This window comes from Panthera onca, chromosome E2, assembly GCF_046562875.1.
Source record: "Panthera onca isolate mPanOnc1 chromosome E2, mPanOnc1 haplotype 2, whole genome shotgun sequence".
NCBI classification, from domain to species: domain Eukaryota; kingdom Metazoa; phylum Chordata; class Mammalia; order Carnivora; family Felidae; genus Panthera; species Panthera onca.
Window position 1 is genome coordinate 3,577,622 of NC_138353.1, and position 23,656 is coordinate 3,601,277.

At 59.1% G+C, this 23,656-nt stretch overlaps 3 protein-coding genes across 8 annotated transcripts; 2 read left to right on the top strand and 1 right to left on the bottom strand.

The window, feature by feature from the left end:
• The first annotated feature begins 2,144 nt into the window (after positions 1-2,144).
• Positions 2,145-7,347, top strand: CDC42EP5 (CDC42 effector protein 5). 5 transcript variants are annotated; one of them, XM_060652696.3, is made up of 3 exons: positions 2,145-2,586; positions 2,842-2,977; positions 6,742-7,347. In XM_060652696.3, the coding sequence occupies exon 3, from the start codon at positions 6,818-6,820 to the stop codon at positions 7,277-7,279; it is 462 nt and encodes a 153-aa protein (XP_060508679.2). In that variant the 5' UTR covers positions 2,145-2,586; positions 2,842-2,977; positions 6,742-6,817; the 3' UTR covers positions 7,280-7,347. The 5 variants fall into 5 exon arrangements, 3 of the variants coding, with proteins under 3 accessions (XP_060508679.2, XP_060508678.2, XP_060508677.2); XM_060652695.3 differs by having other exon boundaries at positions 2,151-2,586; positions 2,820-2,977; positions 6,818-7,347; XM_060652694.3 differs by having other exon boundaries at positions 2,156-2,586; positions 6,818-7,347.
• An 836-nt stretch (positions 7,348-8,183) lies between these two features.
• LENG9 (leukocyte receptor cluster member 9) lies at positions 8,184-10,524 on the top strand. The gene has a single exon (XM_060652518.3). The coding sequence runs from the start codon at positions 8,561-8,563 to the stop codon at positions 10,181-10,183; it is 1,623 nt and encodes a 540-aa protein (XP_060508501.3). The 5' UTR covers positions 8,184-8,560; the 3' UTR covers positions 10,184-10,524.
• Positions 10,275-22,193, bottom strand: LENG8 (leukocyte receptor cluster member 8). 2 transcript variants are annotated; one of them, XM_060652304.2, is made up of 16 exons: positions 22,059-22,193; positions 20,395-20,487; positions 19,530-19,704; positions 19,047-19,148; positions 18,165-18,275; positions 17,115-17,367; positions 16,756-16,897; positions 16,307-16,495; positions 15,651-15,929; positions 15,429-15,569; positions 15,004-15,289; positions 14,188-14,289; positions 14,041-14,109; positions 13,821-13,950; positions 13,531-13,738; positions 10,275-11,559 (listed from the first exon to the last, which is right to left on the bottom strand). In XM_060652304.2, the coding sequence occupies exons 2-16, from the start codon at positions 20,430-20,432 to the stop codon at positions 11,397-11,399; spliced, it is 2,388 nt and encodes a 795-aa protein (XP_060508287.1). In that variant the 5' UTR covers positions 20,433-20,487; positions 22,059-22,193; the 3' UTR covers positions 10,275-11,396. The 2 variants fall into 2 exon arrangements, with proteins under 2 accessions (XP_060508287.1, XP_060508286.1); XM_060652303.3 differs by having other exon boundaries at positions 11,367-13,738.
• Between the last annotated feature and the right edge of the window lie 1,463 nt (positions 22,194-23,656).

Consider the following 23,656-nt stretch of genomic DNA (forward strand, 5'->3'; position numbering starts at 1 on the left):
GGGGGGGAGGGTGGGTGATGGGTATTGAGGAGGGCACCTTTTGGGATGAGCACTGGGTGTTGTATGGAAACCAATTTGACAATAAATTTCATATATTGGAAAAATAAAAAAATTTTAAAAAAATGTGGTGGTTGTCAACCATATAGGTTGTGGAGATTCTTTCCACCATCAATGGAAAAACAATACTTTCATCCTTGTTTCTCTCTCTCCTGCAAATCCCTTTTGGTTCTCAAGTCCAAGTGAACCTGCCTGAATCCCTTTGCGTTGTAATTTCCTCTCCATTCTTGTGGCCCTGGCTCCAACTCAGGTCCCTCTCCAGGGTCCCTGCACCCAGCCTCACAGCTTCCTGGCCAGGGCCGGGAAAAGGACACTGCCACAAAAAAAAAAAATTAAGGAAACATCAAAGATTCAGTAACCAAGATTGACAACGCTGTAACACAACAAACGAATAAATGCGACAAAAAGGATCAATAACACATCCGTGATGAACAAAATATCAAAATCTTAAATGAAGATGGGATCAGAGTGACTGATTTTTTTCCTTTTGTCCCAGGACCCAAAAAAGCTTTCCACCAGCCCCATCCTGTCTTTCTTTGAAGTTTTGATGTTTTTTGTTCATTTTATACATCCATTTTCAAAATAGGGCATTAAAATATTTTTTATTTTAGACAAAATGTGGTCTATCTGTGCCATGGAATATCATTCAGCCATAAAATGAATTAAACACCAACACATGCTACAGTGTGGATGAACCTTGAGGACACTATGCTCAGTGAGAGAAGTGGAACACAGAAGGCCACATAGCGTAGGATTCAGTGTCTGTGAGACGTCCTGAACAAGCAAATCCACAGAGACAGAAAGCAGACTGGTGGCTGTAGGAGCTGCAGGTGGGGAAATAGGGAGGGACTGGCTTAGGGATAAGGGGCTTCCTTTAGAGGGTGATGAAAATGGTTTGGAGCTGGACAGAGGTGGTGGTTATATAACACTGGGGATGTACCAGACATCACTTTTGAATAGTTCCTTTAGTGTTGTGTGGATTTAACGCCAATAAAAGTGTTTGATAAAAATCTATATTTAAGTATATTATTTATCTTGGTTACTGAGTTTTGTGTAAGCCCCTCCCCCCCCCCCCATCCACCCTCAATCCACCCTAAAATGCTGGATTTGAAATGCAGCATTCCTCTTGTGAATCCCAGGGGGAACTTTCTTCTTTCTGTCTTTCTTTCCCTCTTTCTTTCTTTCTTTCTCCTTTCTTTCTTTCATTTTTTTTAAGCAGGGCAAAGGGACGGGGAGCTTTAAGGACTGCAATTTTATTTTATTTATTTATTTTTAAGTTTATTCATTTTGAGAGAGAGAGCATAAAAATTGGGAAAGACAGAGAGAGAGAGGGAGAGAGAATCCCAAGCAGGCTCTGAGCTGTCAGCACAGAGCCACACGCCGGGCTCAAACTCACAAACTGTGAGATCATGACCTGAGCCAAAGAGGGATGCTTAACGGACTGAGCCACCCGGCGCCCACCCTCCAGGAACTTTCTAATACCTGGATCCGACCCTGCTATCCTATCCTGGGGTACCCCTTCAGTACCCCAGGCTCCAGGACAAAAATCTAAGCTCCCAGTGGCTTTTGAGCTGATCTCTGCATTTTAGAGAGTGGTTTTTGCCTGTGGTCCTCCTCTGCTCACCTGGACTTCCAGCCTGCTCTGAGTGGTCCTCCTCTTCTTCTCAGCTCTACAACCCGCCCCTCCTTGGAGGTTTGTTCAAGCTTCACTTCCTTGTTACCTGTGAGATTGACTCTCTTCACCAGCCCCAGCTCACAACTAAGACAGCCTCCTCCCTGGGCCTCCTCCCAACCAGCCTCCTCTCTGGGGACTCCACTCTCCTGGGAAGACCCTCCCTCGTGCCTCCTAGGCGGAGGGGGTGGGAATCTTCCCAACATTCAAATCTGAGACTCCTCTTGTCACTAAAAGGTGCAAATGCTCAGAGTCATGGAATGATCTTTCCATGAGCAGTGTCAGGCAGGGACATTCGCCCAGGAAACTCTCCAAAGCAGAGTCAGAGCTGTGCGGACTCAGGGACCTTGTCTGTTTCATTCTCACATTCTCTTTCCCTCTCCCTCCCTCTCTCCTGCCCTCCCTCTACACACACACACACACACACACACACACACACACACACACACCACAGACACTCCTCCAACAGCTGCAATCTGGAAGAAATTACTCTTCTAAACAGCCAGACTTCCCCAGTTTCAGGAAATTCCAAGCTGGGCAGGAGGAGGGGCTGGGCTGGGAGGGGGGCGCGCCCTGTCCATCCCCCCACCCCTTCTGCGTGTCCTCTGTGCGCACCCGGTCCGGCCCAGGCCCGCCCCCACACTCAGCCCGGAGGCCTCTGCTTTTCCACCACCGCTTTCTAGTCCTTTAAATCCTAGAGGCAAAACTTTTGGGGGATAAGGAAGGCGGGGAGGGGCCTGGGCCTTAACCCTCTCTGCCCCAGAGGGACTGGGCTGGACTGGGCAGTGACTTCGCGGCCCGTTTGGGCTCCTACCATGGCCCCCCGAGAGGGGCTGACACTTCGGTCCCCGGTGCAGGTAAGAAGGGACTCGAGGCCAGGGCCTGCCAGGGGTGGGGGCCCGGACTCCTTGGGTCTGAGGCAGGGAGGGTCGGTGGCCTGGACCCCAGGGTCCGAGGGAGGGGGGGGGGGTTGGGACCTGGGACTCCTGGGTCTGAGGAGTAAGAGAGGTAGGAGGCAGGACCCCTGGAACCTGAGAGAGGAGGGGTCCTGAGGAGGAGGACGCCTGGGTCCTGGACCCCCCCCCTCCAGGTCCCGCATGACACTTTGCCAGGTGTGATCCGCCCGGAGGAAAAAGGAAGAAGGCGCGGACTTGGGACTCGGAGGCAGAGGTGGGCTCCGAACCAAGGAGAGGGGCGTCCCAGTCGGAGCCCGAGAGCGCGCCTGCCCCACTCCGCGAGGGCCACGAGGTAAGGGGCAGCGGGGAGCCGGGGTCCCGGGGCCCCTGCTCAGGTCCGGGGGGCACGCGGGACAAGACGCGCGAAGGGACCGCGGGCGGCAGCCACGTGGCCCCAGCAAGCGCGGCGAGCCCACGGCGGGGGGGGGGGGGGGGGGGGAAGGTGTCTCCCACCCGCGGACCCGGCCCCGCCTCGGCCCCACCCGCCTGGCCACCTCTCCCCCAGAGCCGAGAACCGGTCGGGCCGGGTCTGGAGCGGGCGGTTATTTCCGTCTTGGCGGGGCCGGGGCTGGAGGGGACGGAGGTGAACCAGCTGTGCCCTCCTCTCCTGCAGCTGCAGCTGCGGGCCTGCAGGGGCGCAGGGAGGCGGGAGGAGGGCGGCCCAGCCGAGTCTCGGGGCCAGAGCCCCCGGGCTCCCACCCTTGCGCCAGCACTCCGCCAAACAACAGCGCTCTGTACGAGCCTTGGCCGGCTGACGGAGTTTTTCCAAGCATGATCTCATTGTGTCGAGCACTCAGCTCTGCTAGAGGGAGACTAGAGCCTTCTATTTAAGAGGACACCGAGGCTGGAGCCACTTACCCGAGGCCCTTAGAGCTAGCACCAAGAGGCCGCGCTCGAAAACGATTTCTAATTCATTGCGCTCAGTCTGGAATGGAAAAAAAAAAAAAAAAAAAAAAAGGCAAGGCAAACAGATATGGTCAAGGGTGCAGGAAATCCCGGGACTTTAGAGCATCTCCAGACGTTGTTTTTTTCCATGGGGATAACACACCCACCCGCCCCATCCAAAGGGGTCTGTGGGCAACAGGGTGGCCATCTTTAGACCCTCAAGTTTAGACTCTGCCTGGTGTCCAAACCGGGACCCCCACATTTGTTGCCCTGTGACTCCGGGCAAGTTAGTCCCTCTCTCTGTGCCTCAGCCACCACATCTGTAAAATAAGGGTCTCCCCCCCCTCACTGGGTTGTTCTGAGGATTGAATGAGTTTGTTTATTTGAGTAAACCATTTAGGCCCCCACCTGGCCCAGAATAAGGGCTTAGGAAATACAATATCAGCATCATGAATATACTTTTCAAGTACGCCTAGCAAACAGGCTTTCCGACTCCCATTTTTCAGTGGAGTAAACTGAGATTTAAGGTTGAGGAAGGTAGTTCAGGGTCCCACGGAAAGGTGTGTTTGGCCAGGCACTGGGAAAATGGTGGTAACGTGGCCTGGGAGAGCCACAGAAGGGTGGAATGAGGGACAAGCTAGGGCGTGGGCAGGGCGAAGAGCCAGCGGCTGAGAGCTGCCCTGGGAGGGCTCAGTTCAAGAGGCAGCAGGCAGTGGAAGTGGTAAGTCTGGGCTCCGGAGTCCCACAGAGCTGGCTTTGTGACCTTGGGCAAGTCTCTTTCCCTCTGTGAGTGTGTCCTTCTCTGGGACTTGGGAGAATGATCTAAGGTGGCCACTGAACATTTACTGAAGTTCTGCTTTGGCTGTGTGTGTTGGGTCCTGTGCCCAGACTTTATTGGCAACATCTCACCAGTTCTTGCAAAGGGACTGTGACGTGTTATGGGAACACCCTATGTCCCTAGGTTCCTTTTTTTTTTTTTTTTTTTTTTTTTTTGAGGAGGAAATGAGGTCAGAAAGGTTAAGTAACCCGCCCAAGGCCACACACACCACACAGCCAGACCGAAACCTGGGCGGTTGGCTGAGCTGTGATCTTTTTTTTTTTTTTAATTTAATTTTTGAGACAGAGACAGAGACAGCCTGAGTGGGAGAGAGGCAGAAAGAGAGGGAGACAGAGAATCTGAAGCAGGCCCCAGGCTCCGAACTGTCAGCTCAGAGCCCGACACAGGGCTTGAACCCACCAACCGCGAGATCATGACCCAAGCCGAAGTCGGACGCTCAACTGATAGAGCCACCCAGGCACCCCATTCGGTGTTCTTTTCACCTGCAGCTCACTCCACAGTAATGATGGGCACCTACTAGCTCTGGGAGCAGATTCTTTTTATTTTACACTGTGGATTGAAATTCATTAATGAGAAAAAGTCAGCGTTTAAAACAAATAAAATAGATTAGGATTGAAAACATCTGAGTGCCTTAGCTTGTAAGTCTTGTTTCATCCAATGTTTGTTCCCTTTTATTGGGGGAGTGGTGGGGAGGAAAGGCCATTACGTGCCAGGTTATAATTAGAATATATTTACTCATCTAGGTGAGGTCAGAGGAGTTTGAGAAACACTACAGAGGTGATAAAATCAAGACTGGTTTTTCCAGGGAAATAAACGTAAATGTGTGTGTGTGTGTGTGTGTGTGTGTGCGCACGTGCGTGTGTGTTGGGGTGGGGTAAAGGACAATCCTCAGAACACATCCAGCCATGGTTATTTTAAATCCTTTTAGCTTTAATTTTTCTCTGCATTATCAGTGATGTTTCCCAGAGTGCTAGTTACTGACAGAATAGTGCTGACTGCTTTACCTTCTTCATAGGGTTTTATCAAATCTAAATTGTGTTCTAGTTATTTGGGGACACATCCTCCTCCCGCCCCCTCCCCCCCAACAACTGGCACCACCAATTGGCTGGCACTATTACAAGTACAGTTTTCTTTAATTGAGAGTTTTCTACATGCCCTTCAAGGAAGGTGGTGTTATTTTATCCATTTTATTTTAATGTTTTTTATTTATTTTTGAAGGAGAGACAGAAAGAGCATGAGCGGGGGAGGAGCAGAGAAGAGAGGGAGACATAGAATTTGAAGCAGGCCCCAGGCTCTGAGCTGTCAGCACAGAGACTGATGCGGGGCTCAAACTCACGAACTGTGAGATCATGACCTGAGCTGAAGTCGGACGCTTAACCGACTGAGCCACCCAGGCACCCCTTATCCATTTTATAGAGAGGAAACAGACATAGAGAAATCACATAATTTATCCCACTCATACAGCTGGCAAAGGGTGGTGCTTCAATTCAAACAGAAAGGCGATTTTTTATTATTATGATGATGATGATAACAGTGACTGTTAAAACAAAAGTACAAGGTCATCAAAGCCCCTCCCAAAAGTTCCATAAAAACAGCCAGGTTCCAGGATGTGGGCAAAGGTTGGCAGGCATTTCCAGGTACCATAGAGCCCAGGGAAGCCACGAGGTAGTAACACAGCTATTCTTGTAGTGCACAAGCAGCCAGCTTCAAATTTGCGCTGTTCTTGCTCATTTTTAGAGAAATTTGCAAAAAGCAAGACATTATATTGTCTCTTTCGGAATCAAATACTCATGATAAAATGCTGTGCAAGCATACAGATTCCCAGGCCCGCCTTAGACCTGAATTTGAGTTTCCAGGCAGGCCTGCATTGGGACTTGCTTGTGCCCTAGGCAAAGGTCTCGTGGACATATATTAATTTATATTTTATAGCTGTGTTGGTGTAAAGGCAAATCTTTCCCACACGTTTTAAAATAGATTAAAACATTTTAACATTCTCTTAGGCCTCTCCAAGTGTGGTGGGTCCCAGGCACTGTGCCTGCGTCCCTCCCCTCCATGGACAAAGACGTCCCGCCTTCAGGGAAGGGGCCTGGGAATCTCTGTCGGGCAGAAGCCGGAGTTTCTCCGTCAAGTTTAGGAAACACTCGGAAGAGTCGGTGAAGCACTGTTGCCTGGCCTGTAGGGAAACTCGAATATTAGTAATTAGTGGAATCAGCATGGCGTGGTGGTTGCGGGCCAACCTCCATTGGGGTCTGCGACCTCGGGCCTCCGGGAGCCGCTGTTTCCCCACCTGTCAAACGGAAGTAATCCCTCCTTTGAACCGCTCGCTGCCTTAGGCCCAGGGTGGGAACGCGGCCTCGCTCGCTCACTCGCTCCCGGAGGAGGCAGCGCTGACCCGGCCCTACCCCGCAGATGCCGGTGCTGAAGCAGCTGGGCCCCGCGCAGCCCAAGAAGCGGCCGGAGCGCGGCGCACTCTCCATCTCCGCGCCGCTCGGCGACTTCCGGCACACGCTGCACGTGGGGCGCGGTGGCGACGCCTTCGGGGACACTTCGTTCCTGAGCCGTCACGGCGGCGGGCCGCCGCCCGAGCCCCGGGCGCCGCCCGCCGGGGCCCCGCGCTCCGCGCCGCCGCCCGCGGTGCCGCAGCCCCCGCCGCCGGTCCTCCGCACGCCCGCGCCCGCCGACCCGCTGCTGTCCTTCCACCTGGATTTAGGCCCCTCCATGCTGGACGCGGTGCTGGGCGTCATGGACGCGGAGCGCCCGGGGGCCGCTGCCGCCAAGCCCGACTTGGACCCCAGCTCCGGGGCACAGCACCCCAGGGCCCGCTGCCACCCCAACGCGGACCTCGAGAGGGACGACGTCATCGGCCTGTAGGCACCCCTGTTCCTGATGCTTTTACCATCTGGCACCCCACTTCTTTATACATAAATGGCTAAGGTCTCTGCCCCGGGTTCTGCCTGTTTATTTTGCACGTAGGAAGGGAACATGGCGGGGGAGCAGGGGTGTCCGTGACAGGGTCCCGGCGCCTTTAAGGGCCAAGTGTGTCACCTCGACCTCTATTCCCCAAAAAGACTGGACCGAAGTCGAGGTCGGATGATTGCCCTGGTGAGATGTGGCCCCTTTAACAGAGGAGAGGCGTGGTTAGACGGTGCCCCTTTTAGGGGCGGTGTCCCCACGTGTGGGCTTTCACAGCCTCATTCATTCATCAATTTTGACGGAGGGCCTGGCCTGACTTGCTCCGGGGAGCAACCTGATTCACTCCAGGAGGGGGCCGCTGACTCGCTCCGGAGGGGGGGTGGGGCACCTGACTTGCGGCCGGGCCGGAGTGACTCGCTGCCCGGGAGGCTGCTGAGTCGCTCCCGGGGGGGCCACCTGACTCGCTCCAGAGGACCAAGTGCAGTCCCGCGTCTCCAGTGAACCCCCTGCGGAAGCTGCCCTTTATCCTGTGAGTGGCCGCACAGGTAAGTGTCCGGGAAGAGGCTGGGTCCTGGTGGAGGAGAGACCCTCCCAGCCCCAGATGTGTCGGCTCGAGGGCGACAGCGGCGTCCCATGTCACGGCTACCTAATTTCAGCCTGCCGGGGTCCAGTTGTCTCGCTGCAGGCGGGAGTGGCCAGAGCTGGTCGGGGCAACACTTGCAACTCTTAGGCGAAGGGTGGAACCTAGGCACCCCCCCTCCCCGAGGGCCCCTGGGGGGGGCGGGACCTCCATACAAATCACCAGGCGGGGGCGGAGCCAGACTCTCTAAGAACTTGGAAGACGCGGGGCTGTACACGCAGACGCGGCGGAGGGCGAAGCCGGGCACCCTGGGGCCCCAGAGGGGGCGGGGTCGCACCGGTAAATCTTTTGGGCTGAGGCCGCAGAGGGAGGAGGATCCGGTTCCTTGAGGGCACTGACGGAGGCCGGCACCCAGGAGGCGGTGCCGAGCGTGTAAACCCTTTGGAGCGGGGGCGGGCCACACACGTGAATCGCTGGTCCGCGGAGGAGGCGGGGGCCAGAGCGCCTGAGGGCACCTCCGTGGAGAACGGTCCGCCAGGCCCGGGATCGGAGGCTCCGCGAGCGAGCGTGCGCCGTTCCCGGGGCGGCGGGGGCGGGGCGGGTGACGTCACGGCCGGGTCTGCGGCGGCCCGCAGAGGCTCTCGGCGCACTCCGCTCCCATGGCGGCCGAGCCCGAGTCGCCGCCGTCGGCCTGCCGCTTCTTCCTGGAGGGCCGCTGCCGCTTCGGCGCCCGCTGCCGCCAGCCCCACCCCGGGGCGCCGGCCTCGGCACAGCCTAGCCGCGAGGCCGAGGCCGGGGCCAAAAAACCGCCGCTGCGCACGGCCGCGGCCGTCATCCAGCGCATCCGCTGGGACCCGCGCCTCGACCCGGCCGACTTCTCTGTGGGCTACGCCGACCGCTTCCTGGGCGTGCGCGAGGAGCCCTTCTGCGCCTTCTGCTGGGACGAGCCGCTGGCGGCGCTGGGACCCGGCGTGCTGGCTGTGCCGCAGCACCGGGTGCGCTACTTCCGCTTCCGGGGCCGCCTAGTGTGGGACCGCGCCTCGCGTACAGACCACGTCTTTGGCTCGGGCTTGGCGGCTGGTCGCGGGCCCACCATCCTGGACGCGCTCGACAGCGGGGGCGCGCACGACGGTGAGGATGCCCATGTCGGCGAAGACGCCCACGGGCCCCAGGACGTGCACGATGGCGAGGATGCGCGTGCCCGCGAAGACGCCCCTGAGGCTGGGGATACGCGTGACAGCGAGGATGCCCATATCGGCGAAGACGACGCCCATGGGCCCCATGACGCGCACGACGGTGAGGATGCCCATGTCTGCGAAGATGCCCGCGGGGCCCGAGATGCGAGTGACAGCGAGGATGCCCACGGGCCCCAGGACGCGTATGATGGCGAGGACGCGCGTGATAGCGAGGATGCCCACGTCGGCGAAGACACCCACGGGGCCCAGGACGCACACAGCGAAAAGGATGCGCTCGGCGGCATAGCCGCCGCCCCTGCCAACATCCGAGTGGAAGAGCACAGAGCACCCCACTGGACAGAACTAGAAGTGGGGCGGAGGCCAGCCACCGCAGCCAGGACCACGGAGCCACGGGACGGGAAGGAGCAGGCCCAGGCTGCCCCGGGAAGACCCGCGGGAGATTTCCCGGAAACCGAAGCAGAGTGGGGTCCTGGGGCCTGGCCCTCAGACTGCGGAGAGGCTGCTGGGGCCAGGGCCGCGGGGCCTCGCCAGCCCCGCCCCACGCATTTTGTGGCTCTTATGGTGACTGACCCTGGGCTGCAGGCGAGAGTAGCCAGGGCCCAAGAAGAGCTGGTCCGAGCCGCGCCCTCGTGCGCCGCGTTCATGGTACCCGCGGGCGCGCTGCACCTGACACTGGCCCTCCTGAGGCTAGCAGGCCCTGGGGAGGTAGCCGCGGCCCTCGGTGCACTGAGACGTGCGCTCTCGGCTCCAGGGCTTCAGGCACCCCCGCAGGTGAGGTTTAGGCGCCTGCTTCTCCTGAGGCACCATGTACTCTGTGCCCCTCCCTGCCCCTCCTTGGAAAATATGGCCCAAGTGCTGAGACAGAGGCTAGAGGCGGAGGGGCTCAGAGTAGTTCAGCCCCTAGGGGGGCTACACCCCCACCTCACCTTGGCCAAGGTGCCCCAAGGTTCTCAAATCTGCCTCCCCAAGCCCAAGAACATCCCTGGACAGGAGCTAGGGAGCCAGCCCCTGGGGAAGCTCTGGTTGTGCCGCGTGGGCAGGGCAGGAGATACCTACCAGCCCCTGGCTGAGATGCCCCTGGGGTGACCGCCCCTGCTCAGACCTCTGGGGGAAGTAGATCTCCACCCTAAAGAACAGGAGAAGACCCAGTCCACGCAGGAAGGGACAAAGTGCTCTCTCTCTCTCTCTCTCTCTCTTTAATTTTGGTTTCTCTCAAGCTTCCAAATGGTGCTCAGTGATCCAAGGAAAAGAATGAAGGAAGGAGAAGGGAGGGGAGAGGGAAGGGAGGGGAGGCAGAGGAGGAACATCTGGAAAAAAAGCAGCCTGACAGTCCAGCTGTTTGCAAACTCATTGCACATCCTCCAGTTACATGGCAGAAGAGGGGGGAGGGCCAAAAAGAAAAAGGGGAGGAAGAAAAATAACTTAAATAAACACACACAAAAAGAAAAGAGAAGGAAACATGACGTGAGCTGGTGATCCATGAAGGCAGGGAGGGAGGGAGGGAGGGTAACCGTTTTACCTGTGCTGAACCAAAGAAGGGCGGGGAGCAGGAGGAGGAGGGAGGGAAGGAAAAAAAAACCAGAAGAAACACTGGGGTGGAGGGAGGAGGGACACGGAGACAACTTAATACAACTGCAGACGAGGCGGCCCGGCCGAGGTCCCGCGATGATGGCCTCCGGAGTCCTCAGTGTGCAGTGGCGACGTGGACGTGGCGGCGGCTTGGCGGCGGCATTTCTGGCGTGGGGGGCTGAGGGTGGGGCACAGTCTCTACACGGCTCCCCTAGCCCCAAACACTGAGGCCCCGGAGGGCTGGGCAACAAGAGTCTGTGGTGAGGCGGGCGGGGGGCAGGAGGCGGGCTGGTGTGCTGGTGCCCCCGCCACAGGCGGGCACGGGCGGAGCGGCCTGTCTTCTTCCGGCCCCCCCGGCGTGGGATGGGCCAGGGTGCCAGGTCGGTACCGGAGTACAAGCTCGAGAGAGAGAGAGAGAAAACACTGAGACAGCATTAGTAGAGGTGCAGGTGGACACAGAGCAGCCTACAGACCATGCCCCCAGCCCTCCGCTGTCCCACCCCCTCCTCCCCCAGTCCCATCCCTCTGAGACAAAAAATAAAAATGTAGAAAAAAATCTCTGTACAGACTCCCCGGTGGGAAAACGGGGACAGGGATGACGGCTCTTCCTGGAGCCCGCTCCCCGTGAATTAATTTACAACCCAAGTCCATGGCTCAAAAACAAAATCGGCAAAGGCGGCACTGGGGAGCCACAGCCCTGCCCCCACCCCGCCCCCATCCGCGCTGGTGCTCAGAAGGCTGATAGCTGCGCCAGGCTGAGGCGGCAGTCGATGCTGGCGTTGTCCGGGCCCGTGTAGGCCAGGCCCAGGGGCTCTAGGAAGGCCCGGCAGGCGGCCTCGCCCTCGAAGGCCAGCTCGGCCTGCAGGTAGGAGACTGGCAGCGCAGGGCGGAAGCTACGGAGACAAGAGGAGAATGTGATGAGGCGGGCGGCGGGCAGGGGAGGGCCCCACGAGCAGGGAGTGGGCGCCCCCCCTTCGGGCACCCAAAGGGCTTCCTCAGCACATTACCTGCTGACCTCTCATCACCACCCCCGCCCGACCTCCCCACCTCCAGGGGCTTGGGGGGGCCCGGGGCAGGGGTGGTGGCCCCAGCCCCAGTTGTGCCCCCCTTCACCCTCACTTACCTGTACGGGGGGGACCCAGGAGAGGGGATGGGAGGGAAGGGCCCAGCTGGCTCCTCCGCTGCTCAAGGGCCTGAGCAGGCCCTCAGAAGAGGGCCCACTTTGGCCCAAGGGCAGGGGCCAGGCAGAGGGAGTGACCCGAGGGCACGGGCATGGGCACGGGTTGCAGGTCTGACAGCTATTCTGGGGAACCCGCCCTGCCTGGGTCTAAGTGCCTCGGGAACCCTGGGCACAGGGTCAACCCCCACTACACCCTTGCACACTGGCAACAGTCACTTGCACACAAGAGACTTGGCACGTTCCAGAAAACGGCTGTGAACAGGCTGAGCTCGCTCCCAGAAACCGTGTCACCCCTACCCTTTACAAACACACACGAACGAACCCGGAGCTCCAAATCGCACAGGGAGTAAGCGGCAGAGAGAACAGATGCCTCACACCCATGCCACATGGTGACCCTTGATAGCCACGGGGGGCACAAGACAGCCTATTTCTCCCCACATCTGAGCTGGCCTCCCACACGCCCTGCCAGGACTTGGTTCTGGAGGCTCTAGGACGGAGGGACGTGTCTGCCAGGGAGTAAGGAAGGGGTGAGAGAGCGCGTCCGGCCAGTGAGAGGCCAGGACCCCTGCTCCCAGGCCCAGCCTGCCCGCATGACACCCTGGGAACGGCTGTCCCGCTGCAGAGGGCAGACGGAGGGACAGCCCCCGGGGCCTCCAGACATACCACCTCCTCATCACCCCTGGGTACGCAACCGTGTCCTGTGTTTCCTGCCGCCTCCGTGTCTCTGCCCCACATCCTTGTCTCTCCTTCTGTGGCCTCTGCCCTGGCTCCGCTCTGCCTCAAATCCTCTGGACCCGAACTGGATCCCGGAATGTGTGCATCTCCCAATTTCAGGGTGACTGTGTCTCCTCATCTCCACACCATCCCTGTGGCTACGCTAATGGATGTGGCCCCTTGGACCTACCAACCTCTGACCAAGGGTTTTCAACCCTGGCAAGACTGACACTGGGGCCGGGTAATTCTCCGTCATGGAGCATCCTGGGCGCTACAAGAGGCTCTACCCACTAGACACCAGCAGCACCCCCTAGTTGTGACAACAACAAATGTCTTCTGATCTGGCCCCATGTCGCCCAGAGGCATCTCCGCGCCCTGACCACAGGTTCCCCAGCACAAACACACGCGCGCACACACGGCACCAGTGACATCTATTGAACAGAGAACCGCCCTGCCCTGGCTTGCCCCCGAATCACACCGGTCTCCCTAAACACTCTGCACTCTTGAAGGAGCTCAGAAACAAATGGGGTCTCGTCCCATTAGATCAGAGGCTACCAAGAGCAGGGCCGTCCTTCCTAGTCTGTCTCTACCGAGTGGGAGCTCAGTCACGGGAGAACCTTCAAAGGTGAACAGAGACCTCGGAGGAAGGAAACCAAGAGCCCAGAGCAAGAAGACAAACCAGGGTCCGGGGTGACGTGAGCAGGAGAAACAGAGACTCAGAGGGGTGCAGAGGGCGCCCTGGAGCAGCGAGACAGAGTGGGGGACACAGGGGACGCAGAGGGCGAACTGAGTGAAGGGAAGCAGCAGGGACTGGGGAGCAGAGCATATGTGGAAAGAAGAGACGGGCAGAGAGGACCACAGGCCCGGGGACAGGAGCCCAGGAGGGTGCGGAGGGCAGAGGGGAGAAGGGGTGGAGGGTGGCGGGGCCGGCAGAGAAGAGGGGGCAGGGAGAGAACCCAGCTTCACATACGTTTTGATCATCGCCTTGAGGGCAGCTCTGCGCTCCCGGTCTGCAAACTTGTCCACCAGGTACCCGGACATGCAGGGTGCGTGAGAGTAGAGCCGGAAGAAGCGGTGGTAGTTGCCCAGAGCCCAGGCTGCCCTCAGTGCCAAGGCGTGGGCCACGCAAGGGTCTGCCTTCAGTTCCCGAGTCAGGTACGCCAGCTCCGTCGTGATGTCTGGGGCCCGAGACAAACGGGGTCAGCAGCACCCAACCCTGGGGGCCTGGGGCCAGCCCGACCTGTAGGCGGCGCCTCCCACCTCCTGAGTTCTTGGTGAAGATGTAGTAGAGGACCCGGTAGGCAGTGAACTCGCCCACGTTGCCGGGGAGGTTCTCGGCGTACAGCGACTTGAGCTGCGTCTGGCACTGGTTGAACTCCTCGTGATCGCCCTGGAGCCCCGGGCACGGAGAACGAGAAGGAGAGTGAGGCCAGGACAGGGAGCCCCGAAGAGCCCGAGAGGGCCCCGGCACCCCACTCACCTTCTCCAAGGCGATGCGGGCGTGCGTCTCGTACACCTCCACCGTGAACTCTGTCCGCACGCCTTGCACCTGGAACAGCAGGGGGGAGCGGTGAGGCCAGGGCAGGCCAGGACTCAGCACGGCAAGCCCTCCCAGCACCCCCCTCACCGTCAGGTCCTGCCGAATCGACTTCATCTGCTCGCAGGCAAAGGCGTAGTCCTGTTTCTCTTTCCAGTGGGACTTGACCATGCACAGTGACTTTTTCAAAACCTGGCAAGGGATCCAAATTAAGGCTCAGCGTGCTTTCAGCAAGGTGAGCAAAGCTATAACTAACACCCGTTACTTCTTTTTTTTTTAAACGTTTATTCATTTTTGAAAGACAGAGAGAGGCAAAGCACAAGCAGAGGTGGGCTGGAGAGAAAGGGGGACACAGAACCCAGAGCAGGCTCCAGGCTGTCAGCACCAGAGCCCGACGCAGGGCTTGAACTCACGAACCGCGAGATCATGACCCCAGCCAAATTCAGACGCTCAACCGACTGAGCCACCCAGGCGCCCCACCCATTACAATTTCTTAAACTCCGTGCGTAAGACAAAAGGTGCAACATCAAAGCCACTTAGCATCTCGCTACCAGCTTAATAAGGAACCCAAAACACTCGGCAAGAGTGCCAGCTCCCGAGCCCCAGCTGCCCACATCAGCATGTACCCTGGGCGCAGGGTCAGCCACGCTGCCGCTGCCCAGCAGAGAGCACAGTGGCACGATCACCCGTCTCCCAAAGCGCTGGGCTGGGGAGGCGGCTTCCCTCCCCCTGCCTCCTCACCAGGAGACGGCTGCTCAGAGCCGAGGATGTCTCCCGAGGCGGCCACGTGACCGGGACCCAGGCTCCAGAGCACGTCCCTGCGCAGCCACAGGCTCCTGCCGCCACCCACAGCCCCCTGTGCCGGCGGTGGCCCCGCAGGGGGACCCGCCCCTCCCAGGCACTTACTGCCACGGGGCGCACAGTGGACGGGTCAGGAGCACAGGTGAGGCGCAGGTAGTGCTTGGTGATGTCAGGGCAGGTGCCCACGATCTGTAGCTCCTGCCAGTCGGGGTCCGCGCCGCTGCTCTCCAGGCTGCCCATGTGCAGCACCAGGGGCTCGAGGCGCAGGCGGCGGGAGTGTCCGTGCTGGAAGCGGGCAGCCCGCTTCTGCTTCTTCAGCTCACGCTCAGGGTCCTCACACTCCAGCGCAGCCATCTTTTTCCGGCTGCGCTTGGTGGGAGCCAGGTCATGCCTGGGAAGAGAGACCACGGGTGAACGCGGCCGAGGTCACCGGCTGCCTCGCCCGATACTCCCCAAGCACACAGCCCTCTTCCTCCCAGGAACCCGGATCTTGGTGCCGCCCCCCCCCGGCCACCTGCCCCAGGTCTCACCTCTTCCCACGCTGCGCCCTGCCTCGGCCTCGATCCATGTGGGCCCCCCGACCTCCTCGGCCCTTAGGGGGTGGGTTCCGGCGACCCACAGGGTGACACTCATTCCCTGAGTAAGAACTGTCTGAATCCGAGTGGGAGTCACTGCACAGAAGCAGCAGGAAGGTGAGGCCTGAAACAGCTGCTTCCCCCCAAGCCCCGCCCCCCATCCCCAAGTCGTCGCACCTTCTGCGGAAGTGGCGGGTGGGGGACCGGGAGGAGGAACGGGAGCGCGAGTCCGTGCTGGAGGAGGAGCTGTTGTCCTTCATGAAGACATTGCGGTTGCCAAACTTGGCGAAGCTGCTGCCCCGGGCTCGGCCAGCACCCCCAGCCCCCGGTGTCCCTCGCTGGGACTGGGCACCCCCGCCCCTTGTCGCTGAGCCTGCCCCCCTGGGAGGATGTAGGCTGCTAGGGGCCTCCCACCGCTTCTTCTTGGGACTCTCAGCCACAGGCTCCCGGGTCAGCCTGAGGATATAGCAGGGCAGGGCATCACCAACCCAGTGCCCCCACCGTCCCCAGCATCTGCCGGCCACCCCAGGGACACACCACCTCAGGCAGGAAAGGAACTTACCCAGGCGACTCAGCTAACACACTGCAAAACCAGGAGGCAAACCCCAGGCTTCCTCTGTCTAGAGAGTGCTCTCCGCTGCTGAGCACCAGGCGCCCGGGAGCCCGCAGGACCTCCCTCCCACCCAGGATCTCCTCCCCAGGCAGCGCCTGCGCCTCAGCTCTCCCCTCCTGGCCTTCCACCCCGGGGTCCGACCTCCCGGCTCATTCTCAGGGCTCCGGGGACCCAGCGGCACCCAGAACCGCCCTTAGCCGCACCCCCTGCCCGGACTAACCCCGGCAGGGGCTCCCGGCTCCAGTCGATGGTGTAGGCGGAGCCGTCCTGCAGCCGGGCCTGCAGCAGCTCCTTGAGCAGCTTCTCGGTCCGGTCCTTGTCCTCCTCCGACTCGCAGGCAGTGAAGCAGCGCTCCACATACTCCTTCATGTCCTGCGGCCAATCGTCGGGCTTCCCGGACAGGCTCCCCCTGGGAAGGGGCACATGTGGGGCTCAGCCGGGCAGCACCCCACAGCCCGACAGACTCCGTCATCGCCGCCGCTTGCAGAGCTGACACGTGCCAGACACGGTTCAAGTGCCTTCTCTCCCCTCTCATTTCCCGCTCATGGCAGCCAAGAGGGAAGGAGGACCCCACCCCATTTCTGGAAGAGCCGACGGAGTCTGGGTGCAGAGCCCACCGGCGGACCAGAGGTGAGGGAGCGGGGACAGCAGCGAGGAGGTGGCCCTCACCGGTGGTTCTGGGCTTTTTCCGGGTTCGGCTGGGGGCCGAAGCTGCCATGCTGACCCTCTGAGGTGGAGCTGAAGCTCTGGCTGGTGACGGCAAAGGGCCGTTTCTGAATGTTGAACTTGAGACCGCCAGTCCCAGGGGCTGCTGTGGGGACCGCAAAAACGGGGTTAGGCCTCACCCCAGCCCACCTCAGACCGCCCCAGCCCCAGGAACGGGAGGCGCCCAGCTCCGGGTCACCTGCACCCAAAGCCTGGGGGTGCCCAACAGCCCAGGACGGACCAGCACACCATGCACCCCACGCACCCCACGCCTACTTCTGGACCCCGCGGGCTCTCCTCTCCAAAGTCTACCGCCGACTTACGCTTCATCCGGTTCCACAGCTGTTGGCCCTTCTTGGGCTTGGCAGGCTCAGAGTAGGTGTGTGGCCCATAGGCCTGGCCAGAGGCGGGCCCTGCCTGGCTGTGCTGTGTGGCAGGGGCTGTTCCAGGCTGGGGGCCGCTGTTCAGAGTATGAGCCCCGTGCGGGGTGTTGGAGGGCTGAGGGGGCTGGGCTGCCGGCAGCTGCTGAGGGGGTGCCTGGTAGGACATGCTTTCTTCCATGCCGGGGACTGGGGGCTGGCGGAGGAAGCAGGCACTGAGGGCGGGAGCAGAGGCCTCTGTGCCGGCCCTCACGCTGCCCCGCACGATCACAGCACCACTCAGCCCTCAACCCTGTGCCATGACCCTCCCGCACCTCGCTGTCCCGAGCCCGCAGACAGCTGACAAGGCTCAGGCTCAGACCTGGAGCTGCTCTCCTCTGGCCCCCAGCTGCTGAATGGCAGCAGTGGGCATTAAACCCTGCAGCCCACCCCCATGTGAGCACTGGCCCAACAGCGCATCACCCGGTGGTTCCTGTCTGAGCATATCCCGCGTACCAGTCAAGGCACAGAAGTGATTACACACACTCGTGGGAGCTCTGTGAGGAAATGACAGGACTGGCAGAGATGCAGAGGTATCACGTGGCTCGTAACAACACCACCGGAGGGGGAGCTGGGGTTCTGGGCCAGGCCCGAGCACCTCCCCGGCACCAGCTCCACACTCCCCACTGCACGTTAAACGCCAAGGCCAGACTGCGGATGTGGCTGTGCAGGTATGTGTGCACGCGCTGGGCGGAAATCGGGAAGACGGGCCGCCACGCTTCAGACTGCTCCCGCCACCGCCCCAGCACCCGGCCCCAGGCCGTGCCCAAGCCCTAGACCCTCCCTTTCAAAAGCTACACTTTGCCCTCCTCGTTATCAGATGAGGAGTTGCCCGGCAGGAGAGAAGGCAGGGGGCGGGTGGCTTAAATGATGCAGGTGTGCCCACTGCTCGCCCGCTCAGAAAAACTGTATTCGCCTTCTTCAACATTCCAAGGAGCCGGGTACGGGCATTACCTGGTTCAGAGTCCCCTGGTGCTGGGGTGCCGATGGCTGCTGGGGGGTGGCGGAGCCATAGGAGCTGGCCACGCCGTACTGGGAGGGGGAGCCGTAGCTCTGGTACATGCTCTGCAAAGGCACGGAAAGAAGGGTCAGCGCAGGCGCGGGGCCGTCCCTGTCATCCTGCCCACTGGGGAGCCACACGCAATCTGTGATGCCCCACTTCCCCTTTCTAGTTCTTCCTTTCCGCTGCATAAATGCACCCAATTCTCTTAAAGAAAACTAAAATAAAATGGGAACCTCGATCGATTCCATTCCATTATAGAAAATATTTACTGAGCACCAACTTTTCTAAGCACAACAGAGCCCCCCCAAAAGAGTAAATAAATAAAAAACCATGCTCTAATGAAGCCCACGCTCAAAACAGATGCAGTCATCACAGGCAAATACGTAGCGTGTCCAGCAGTAAGCACCATGAAAGAAAAAAAGGCCCAGGGAAGACGTGGGACAGGGATGGGTGGAACCGCTTTAACTACTCAAGTCTGCCAGAGGACGGGGCTCTGTGAGGCACGACCTGGGCAGCCCTCGGCAAGACGAGGACGCAGACAGGCACGGGAACGTGGGAAGAGAGCTAAAACAGAGCACAGGTGCTCGTTGAGCGTGAAAGACCTAGGAGGTCTCTGCGCAGCGGTGGAATGAGCGTGGGGACGGAAGCGGCCAGAAGCAGGGGAGGCAGGTCCCAGGAGGCACCCTGAACTTGATCTTGTGGGCAACGCGCCAGCGGAAGATTTTCCAGAATTTGTCGTTGCTGTCTTCGGGCCGCCGGCTGGCCCTGGCCCCCGTCCCGACACCTCTCCCGCACCCCAGCGCGGCACCTGCCCCGCCGGGCCGGGCACTCACCATGGGGTAGTAGTAGCTGTAAGGGTAGGCGTAGTTATACTGTTGGTACCACTGGTAGTACTGCTGCTGCTGCAGAGCCGAGGCTTCTGCCTGTGACACGTACTGGGGAGAGGGACACACGCCATGAGCATCGGCAGCAAGAGCCCACAGGCCCTGCGGCCCCCAAAAGGAGCCCGGACGACAGCGGTTAAGAGCTAAGGAACGACACTGGGTCCGCCTCTCTCCAGAGAGCCACGGCCTCTGCCAATGATCGTGGGTCACCTCGGAGACCCCGGACACATTCCCCTCTTCAGGCTGGATCCCCTGGGACGAGGACCGTGAGGTGGCCTAAGCTCTCCAAGCAGAACACACTTTGCTCCCCTCACCTGAAGGCTCCCAGGACATCTTCGGGGCACCCTGTCCTCGTGATACCAGAGAATACCAAGCGTGTCCCTCCCCTAGCAACCCCCCCACAGGCTACCCAGGCACTGTGTGCCTCCTCACTTGTGCGCTGGCCACGGGCCCGTTGCTGCTGGCCTTGGTGGAGCTGCCGGCAGCTCCTGCTTTGCTGATGCTGGCCAGAGCCTGGCGGGCCTTCTCCCACTCCGGGTTCTCATGCATAGGAGTCTCCATGCCATTCTCTCTGCCTGCCCCGGCCACCATGCTGTACTGAGAGGACCTGCAAGAGAAGGGACGCTGGTCGTCTCTCTTTTCCCTGTGCACGGTGGGCAAGGTGGAGGCAGGCACATACTCGGGCTTGCGTCCTAGATCTCCCTCGCACCACCTACTGGAGCCTAAATTTTATTTAATCCAGAATATACTTTCATCGTAATACGCCGACACCTAGTTTCTGCGTCACACCTTTCTGTGAGAGATGGATTAGAGACCCAAGGCGCTACAGGTGCCTACTACACAGCAGTTCTTGCAAATCAGACAAAAAGATTACCAGTACCCACAGAAGTTAACATAGCATCTGGTGCCTAGTAGGCCTAAATGTTTCATTGGTCAGTTCTGGCTGACACCTCCCCAGCCAGCAAGTCACGATCACGCTGTTTTGGAAAAGACCAGGTATTAGCAGAAACACACAAGTATTTGAGGTGTTGGAGTCTGCCCCTTAATCACAGCTCACTGAATGAATTCCTGCAGTTGTATGAAATAAGCACCGTACTGTGAATTTAAAACGGTGCTCAGAGAGGTGAAGACCCGACCCTCTCCACCCTGCAACCCAATGCTTCCCTGACCCTGGTGGCCAGAAGAGGCCCTCATCCCCACTGCACCACACTGTGTGCGCTGCCGTCCCTGAGGACAACACTGGCTCTTGCTTCCTCTCGCCCTCCCCTCCAGCCTCCGCCCCTCCAGCCACACTAACCAATCCGTGCTACGTTGATCACCCACGTTGGCCGCCATCTGGACCTTGGGGCATAAGGGGTGGACCTCAGGAGCCAGACTGCTTTTTCACCGTCTATGAGAAAAAGAGGAGTTAGAGAGACTTGCGAAGACGCAAGAAACAAGTCACAAAGTGGGGGACTGGAGGAGCCGGGCTCACGAGGAGCCCGGCACAAAAGGAGCGTCTGAGAAGTTAGGAGAGAATTCTGGGTGTGGAATCAAAGGGCTTCTGTGTGAGGGGAAGACCTCCACCACCCTGCAGTGTTCTGGCTGGAAAATGAAGGATTTGAAAACAGAGAAGTCTGAAGGAATTTCCCAAAGGGAAAGAGGAGTGCCTGAAACCCACATGGGAAAAGGGAAGATTCGAGGGAAACCCTGAGACGGAAGAAAGGTCCAGCGGGCGGGGTGGGGGGCCTCAGGTAAGGGCTGAAAAGAAATCCAGAGAGGAAGACAGCTTCTGAGAAGCAGCAGAAGAAAAAGGACGCTTGGAAAAACAAAGTCTACCTAACTCTTCAGGCTGCAAACAGGGAAGCATCTATGGGAACCTAGAGAGAACTCCAGAGAACAGATAGAAAAAAAATATCTGAGAGAAAAATATCTGGAAGTTACTCCAAGAGACAGGGAGAAGTGGAGGGTGCCCACGATGGTGGGGGGGGGGGGGGGGCGCTAAAATGAAGGAATGTGTTCTCAGAAAGCTTTCAGGGAGGCTGAAGTTAGAGAAGTCCCCAAGGTCAGAGGACAAGCCTATATAAACGGTTCCTAGCAGCGGCCAAAAGAGGCGATCCCCTGTTGCGGTCTGGAGAGAAAGCTTTGGAGATGCCTGAAAACGTCCAAAACGTCTTCAGGAAACTAACACTGGAGTAGAAAAGACTGCAAGGAAGTGAAGGGGGTGCCTTGGGGGCAAAACTGGAGGGGCTGAGAAGTATAGGGGGCTCAAAGGCGAGTCTCCGCTGGAGAACCCGACAGTCCCACAAGAAGGGAGGGGACAGGAACAGCAATCTGGAGTTGGAAGAAGCCCTAAGAAAAATCTGAAAGAGGAAAGAGATTGAGGGGCGGGGGGAGGGGCAGGAGGTGATGAGTGGGGACAGTGAGCGGGCACAGCGAATGAGGGAGGCCCGAGACAGAAAGGAGGGTGGGAGTTAGGCCTGGGGTGGGGGAGGGAGGCTCGGAGGGTCCTGGGCTGGTCTGACCGGCACCGGCCACGAGGGGCACCTGGCCATCCCGCAGGCCCGGAGGGGGCTAAGGCGTCAGGTGAAGAAAGAGCCCGTCCAGATCCGGGCGACCGGCTCCAGAGCCACTGCCCCGGCCGTGCCGCGCGTGCGCACCGCGTCTCCGGGGGGGAGGTGCCGGGACCGCGCGTCGTCCGGGGCAACGCCATCCTCCCGGTGGAACCTCCCGGTCAATGGGATTGAGGGAGGGGGGCGCTCGGGGCCCAGAAATTCCGAGGGCGGGGGCGGGGAGCCGAGGCCGACCGCGCAAGCGCCAGGGTGCGCAAGCGCAGTGGCCTCCCGGGCCCGCCACACCCTGTCGTCGCTCGCGCGCGGCGTCCGTTGGTGCGACGGCCGACCTAGGCCTCGGGACCCGCTGGGCGGAGGGCCGGAAGGAAACGCCGTCCCCGCCCGACCGCCCACCGCTCCCCACACCCACCTCAGCAGTTCGTCCCCTAGAATCGTCAGCAGCGGCCCAAGGCGACAGCGACACGGCCGCAGAACTGCTCGCGACCCGGCTGGTTCTTGTCTTCCTTGGGCTTCGACGTTCTGACCGCAGCGTCCTGACGTCACACGGAGGCCTCGCCCCACCTCCCTCGACACAGCACAGCCAATGGGCGCCTCGAACTTGACTTGAGCCCGCCCCCCGCTTGCGCAAGGACGCGTGGGCGTTTAAGGCAAGCCGGAAGACTAGGGTGGGGACGGTGGCCCCGAGGGGACACGCCCGGCGGGGTCCGCCGGCGCTGTGCCGGCACACGCAACCGTGTCTTGGCTCAGTGAGTTACGGTAGCCGCCGTTGTTTCCAGACACAGAGTAGCGTGAGGAGGGATGTGAGACTACCTGCCGTACAGCTGTGGAAGCCCGGGGCAGAGAATGGTGAAGTCGAAGAAAGGGGGTGAGAAAAGCCTCCGGGAAAGGGAGCTTCCCTACTGCATGAAACTGCCAGGCGCCCCCGGCCGAGAACGCCTGCAAACGCACGGAGGCGGGCGACGGGAAAGGCCTGGGGACCACCGCGGGAGCACGGGGGGAGCAGGTGGCCGCGGCGGAGTAAACGCGTGCGGGGTCCTGGACTAAGCTGATGGGTCTGTACAGGTGGGCAGGTGGCACACCCTGGAAGGGCAGTGGTGCCACGCTGGGAAATGTGGACCTGGCAGGTAGCAGGGTGCTCTTTGTTTCCATCCTGGATCCTGACCGGTGGCACGATCCAGTCCAGCTCAGGGACCGCTCAATGTACGCATAGTAGGCAATAGAATAATTATTTCAGAAGCCGTTTCCTTCCCGTGTTTTACTATTAGAAACTTTTCTGTTGATGACTGCGTATCATTTTAATTAGCACAGTTGATCTTTTTCTGTCTTCTCTCTTTAAAAAGAAAACTTTGTTTTAGGTTAATTTTGGGTGTACAAAAAGTTGCAAAGATAATTCAGAGTTCTGTGTATCCTACACCCGTTTTCCCTTAATGCTGTTATCGCGCATTATTGTAGTATATTTGCTAAACCAAGAAACCAACATTGGCACGTTACTGTTAACTAAACTGCAGCTTTATTTGATTTTTACTTTTTCCACTAATGTGTTCTTTATGTGCTAGGGTCTAATCTAGAGTACCCCATTGCCTTTAGCATCCCTTTGCTCTTTTTACTTTTGAGAGCAAGAGTGAGAACGTGCATACTTGTAGGGAAGGAGGGGCAGAGAGAGGGAGAGAGAGAATCCCAAGCAGACCCTGAGTTGTCAGCGCAGAGCCCCTTGCCGGGCTTGATGACACGAACTGTGAGATTGTGACCTGAGCCGAAATCAAGAGTCAGACACTTAACTGACTGAGCCACCAGGCGCCCCTAGCATCCCTTTACTTTTAACGGTTATATTTAAGGTGGGTTTCTTCCTTCCTTTCTTTTTCTTTCTTTCTGCCGATAGGTTTCTTGTACATAGCTTATAGTTGGGTCTTTTTTACCCAAGTGAACAATCTCTGCCTTTTAAAAGAAGTGTTTATAACGACACTTTTAGCAAGATGATTGGTATGCTTGCCTTTATACCTGTCGTCT

Excerpts from the sequence above, each read along its gene's own strand:
- CDC42EP5 (XM_060652696.3), top strand. The coding sequence starts at position 6,818 with ATGCCGGTGCTGAAGCAGCTGGGCCCCGCGCAGCCCAAGAAGCGGCCG.
- LENG9 (XM_060652518.3), top strand. The coding sequence starts at position 8,561 with ATGGCGGCCGAGCCCGAGTCGCCGCCGTCGGCCTGCCGCTTCTTCCTG.
- LENG8 (XM_060652303.3), bottom strand. The coding sequence starts at position 20,432 with ATGGCGGCCAACGTGGGTGATCAACGTAGCACGGATTG. Across the intron at positions 16,898-17,114 it reads GCTGTGGAACCGGATGAAGC|CAGCCCCTGGGACTGGCGGT; the intron begins GTAAGTCGGCGG and ends CGGTCCCCACAG. Across the intron at positions 16,496-16,755 it reads GAAAAAGCCCAGAACCACCG|GGGGAGCCTGTCCGGGAAGC; the intron begins GTGAGGGCCACC and ends GCCCCTTCCCAG.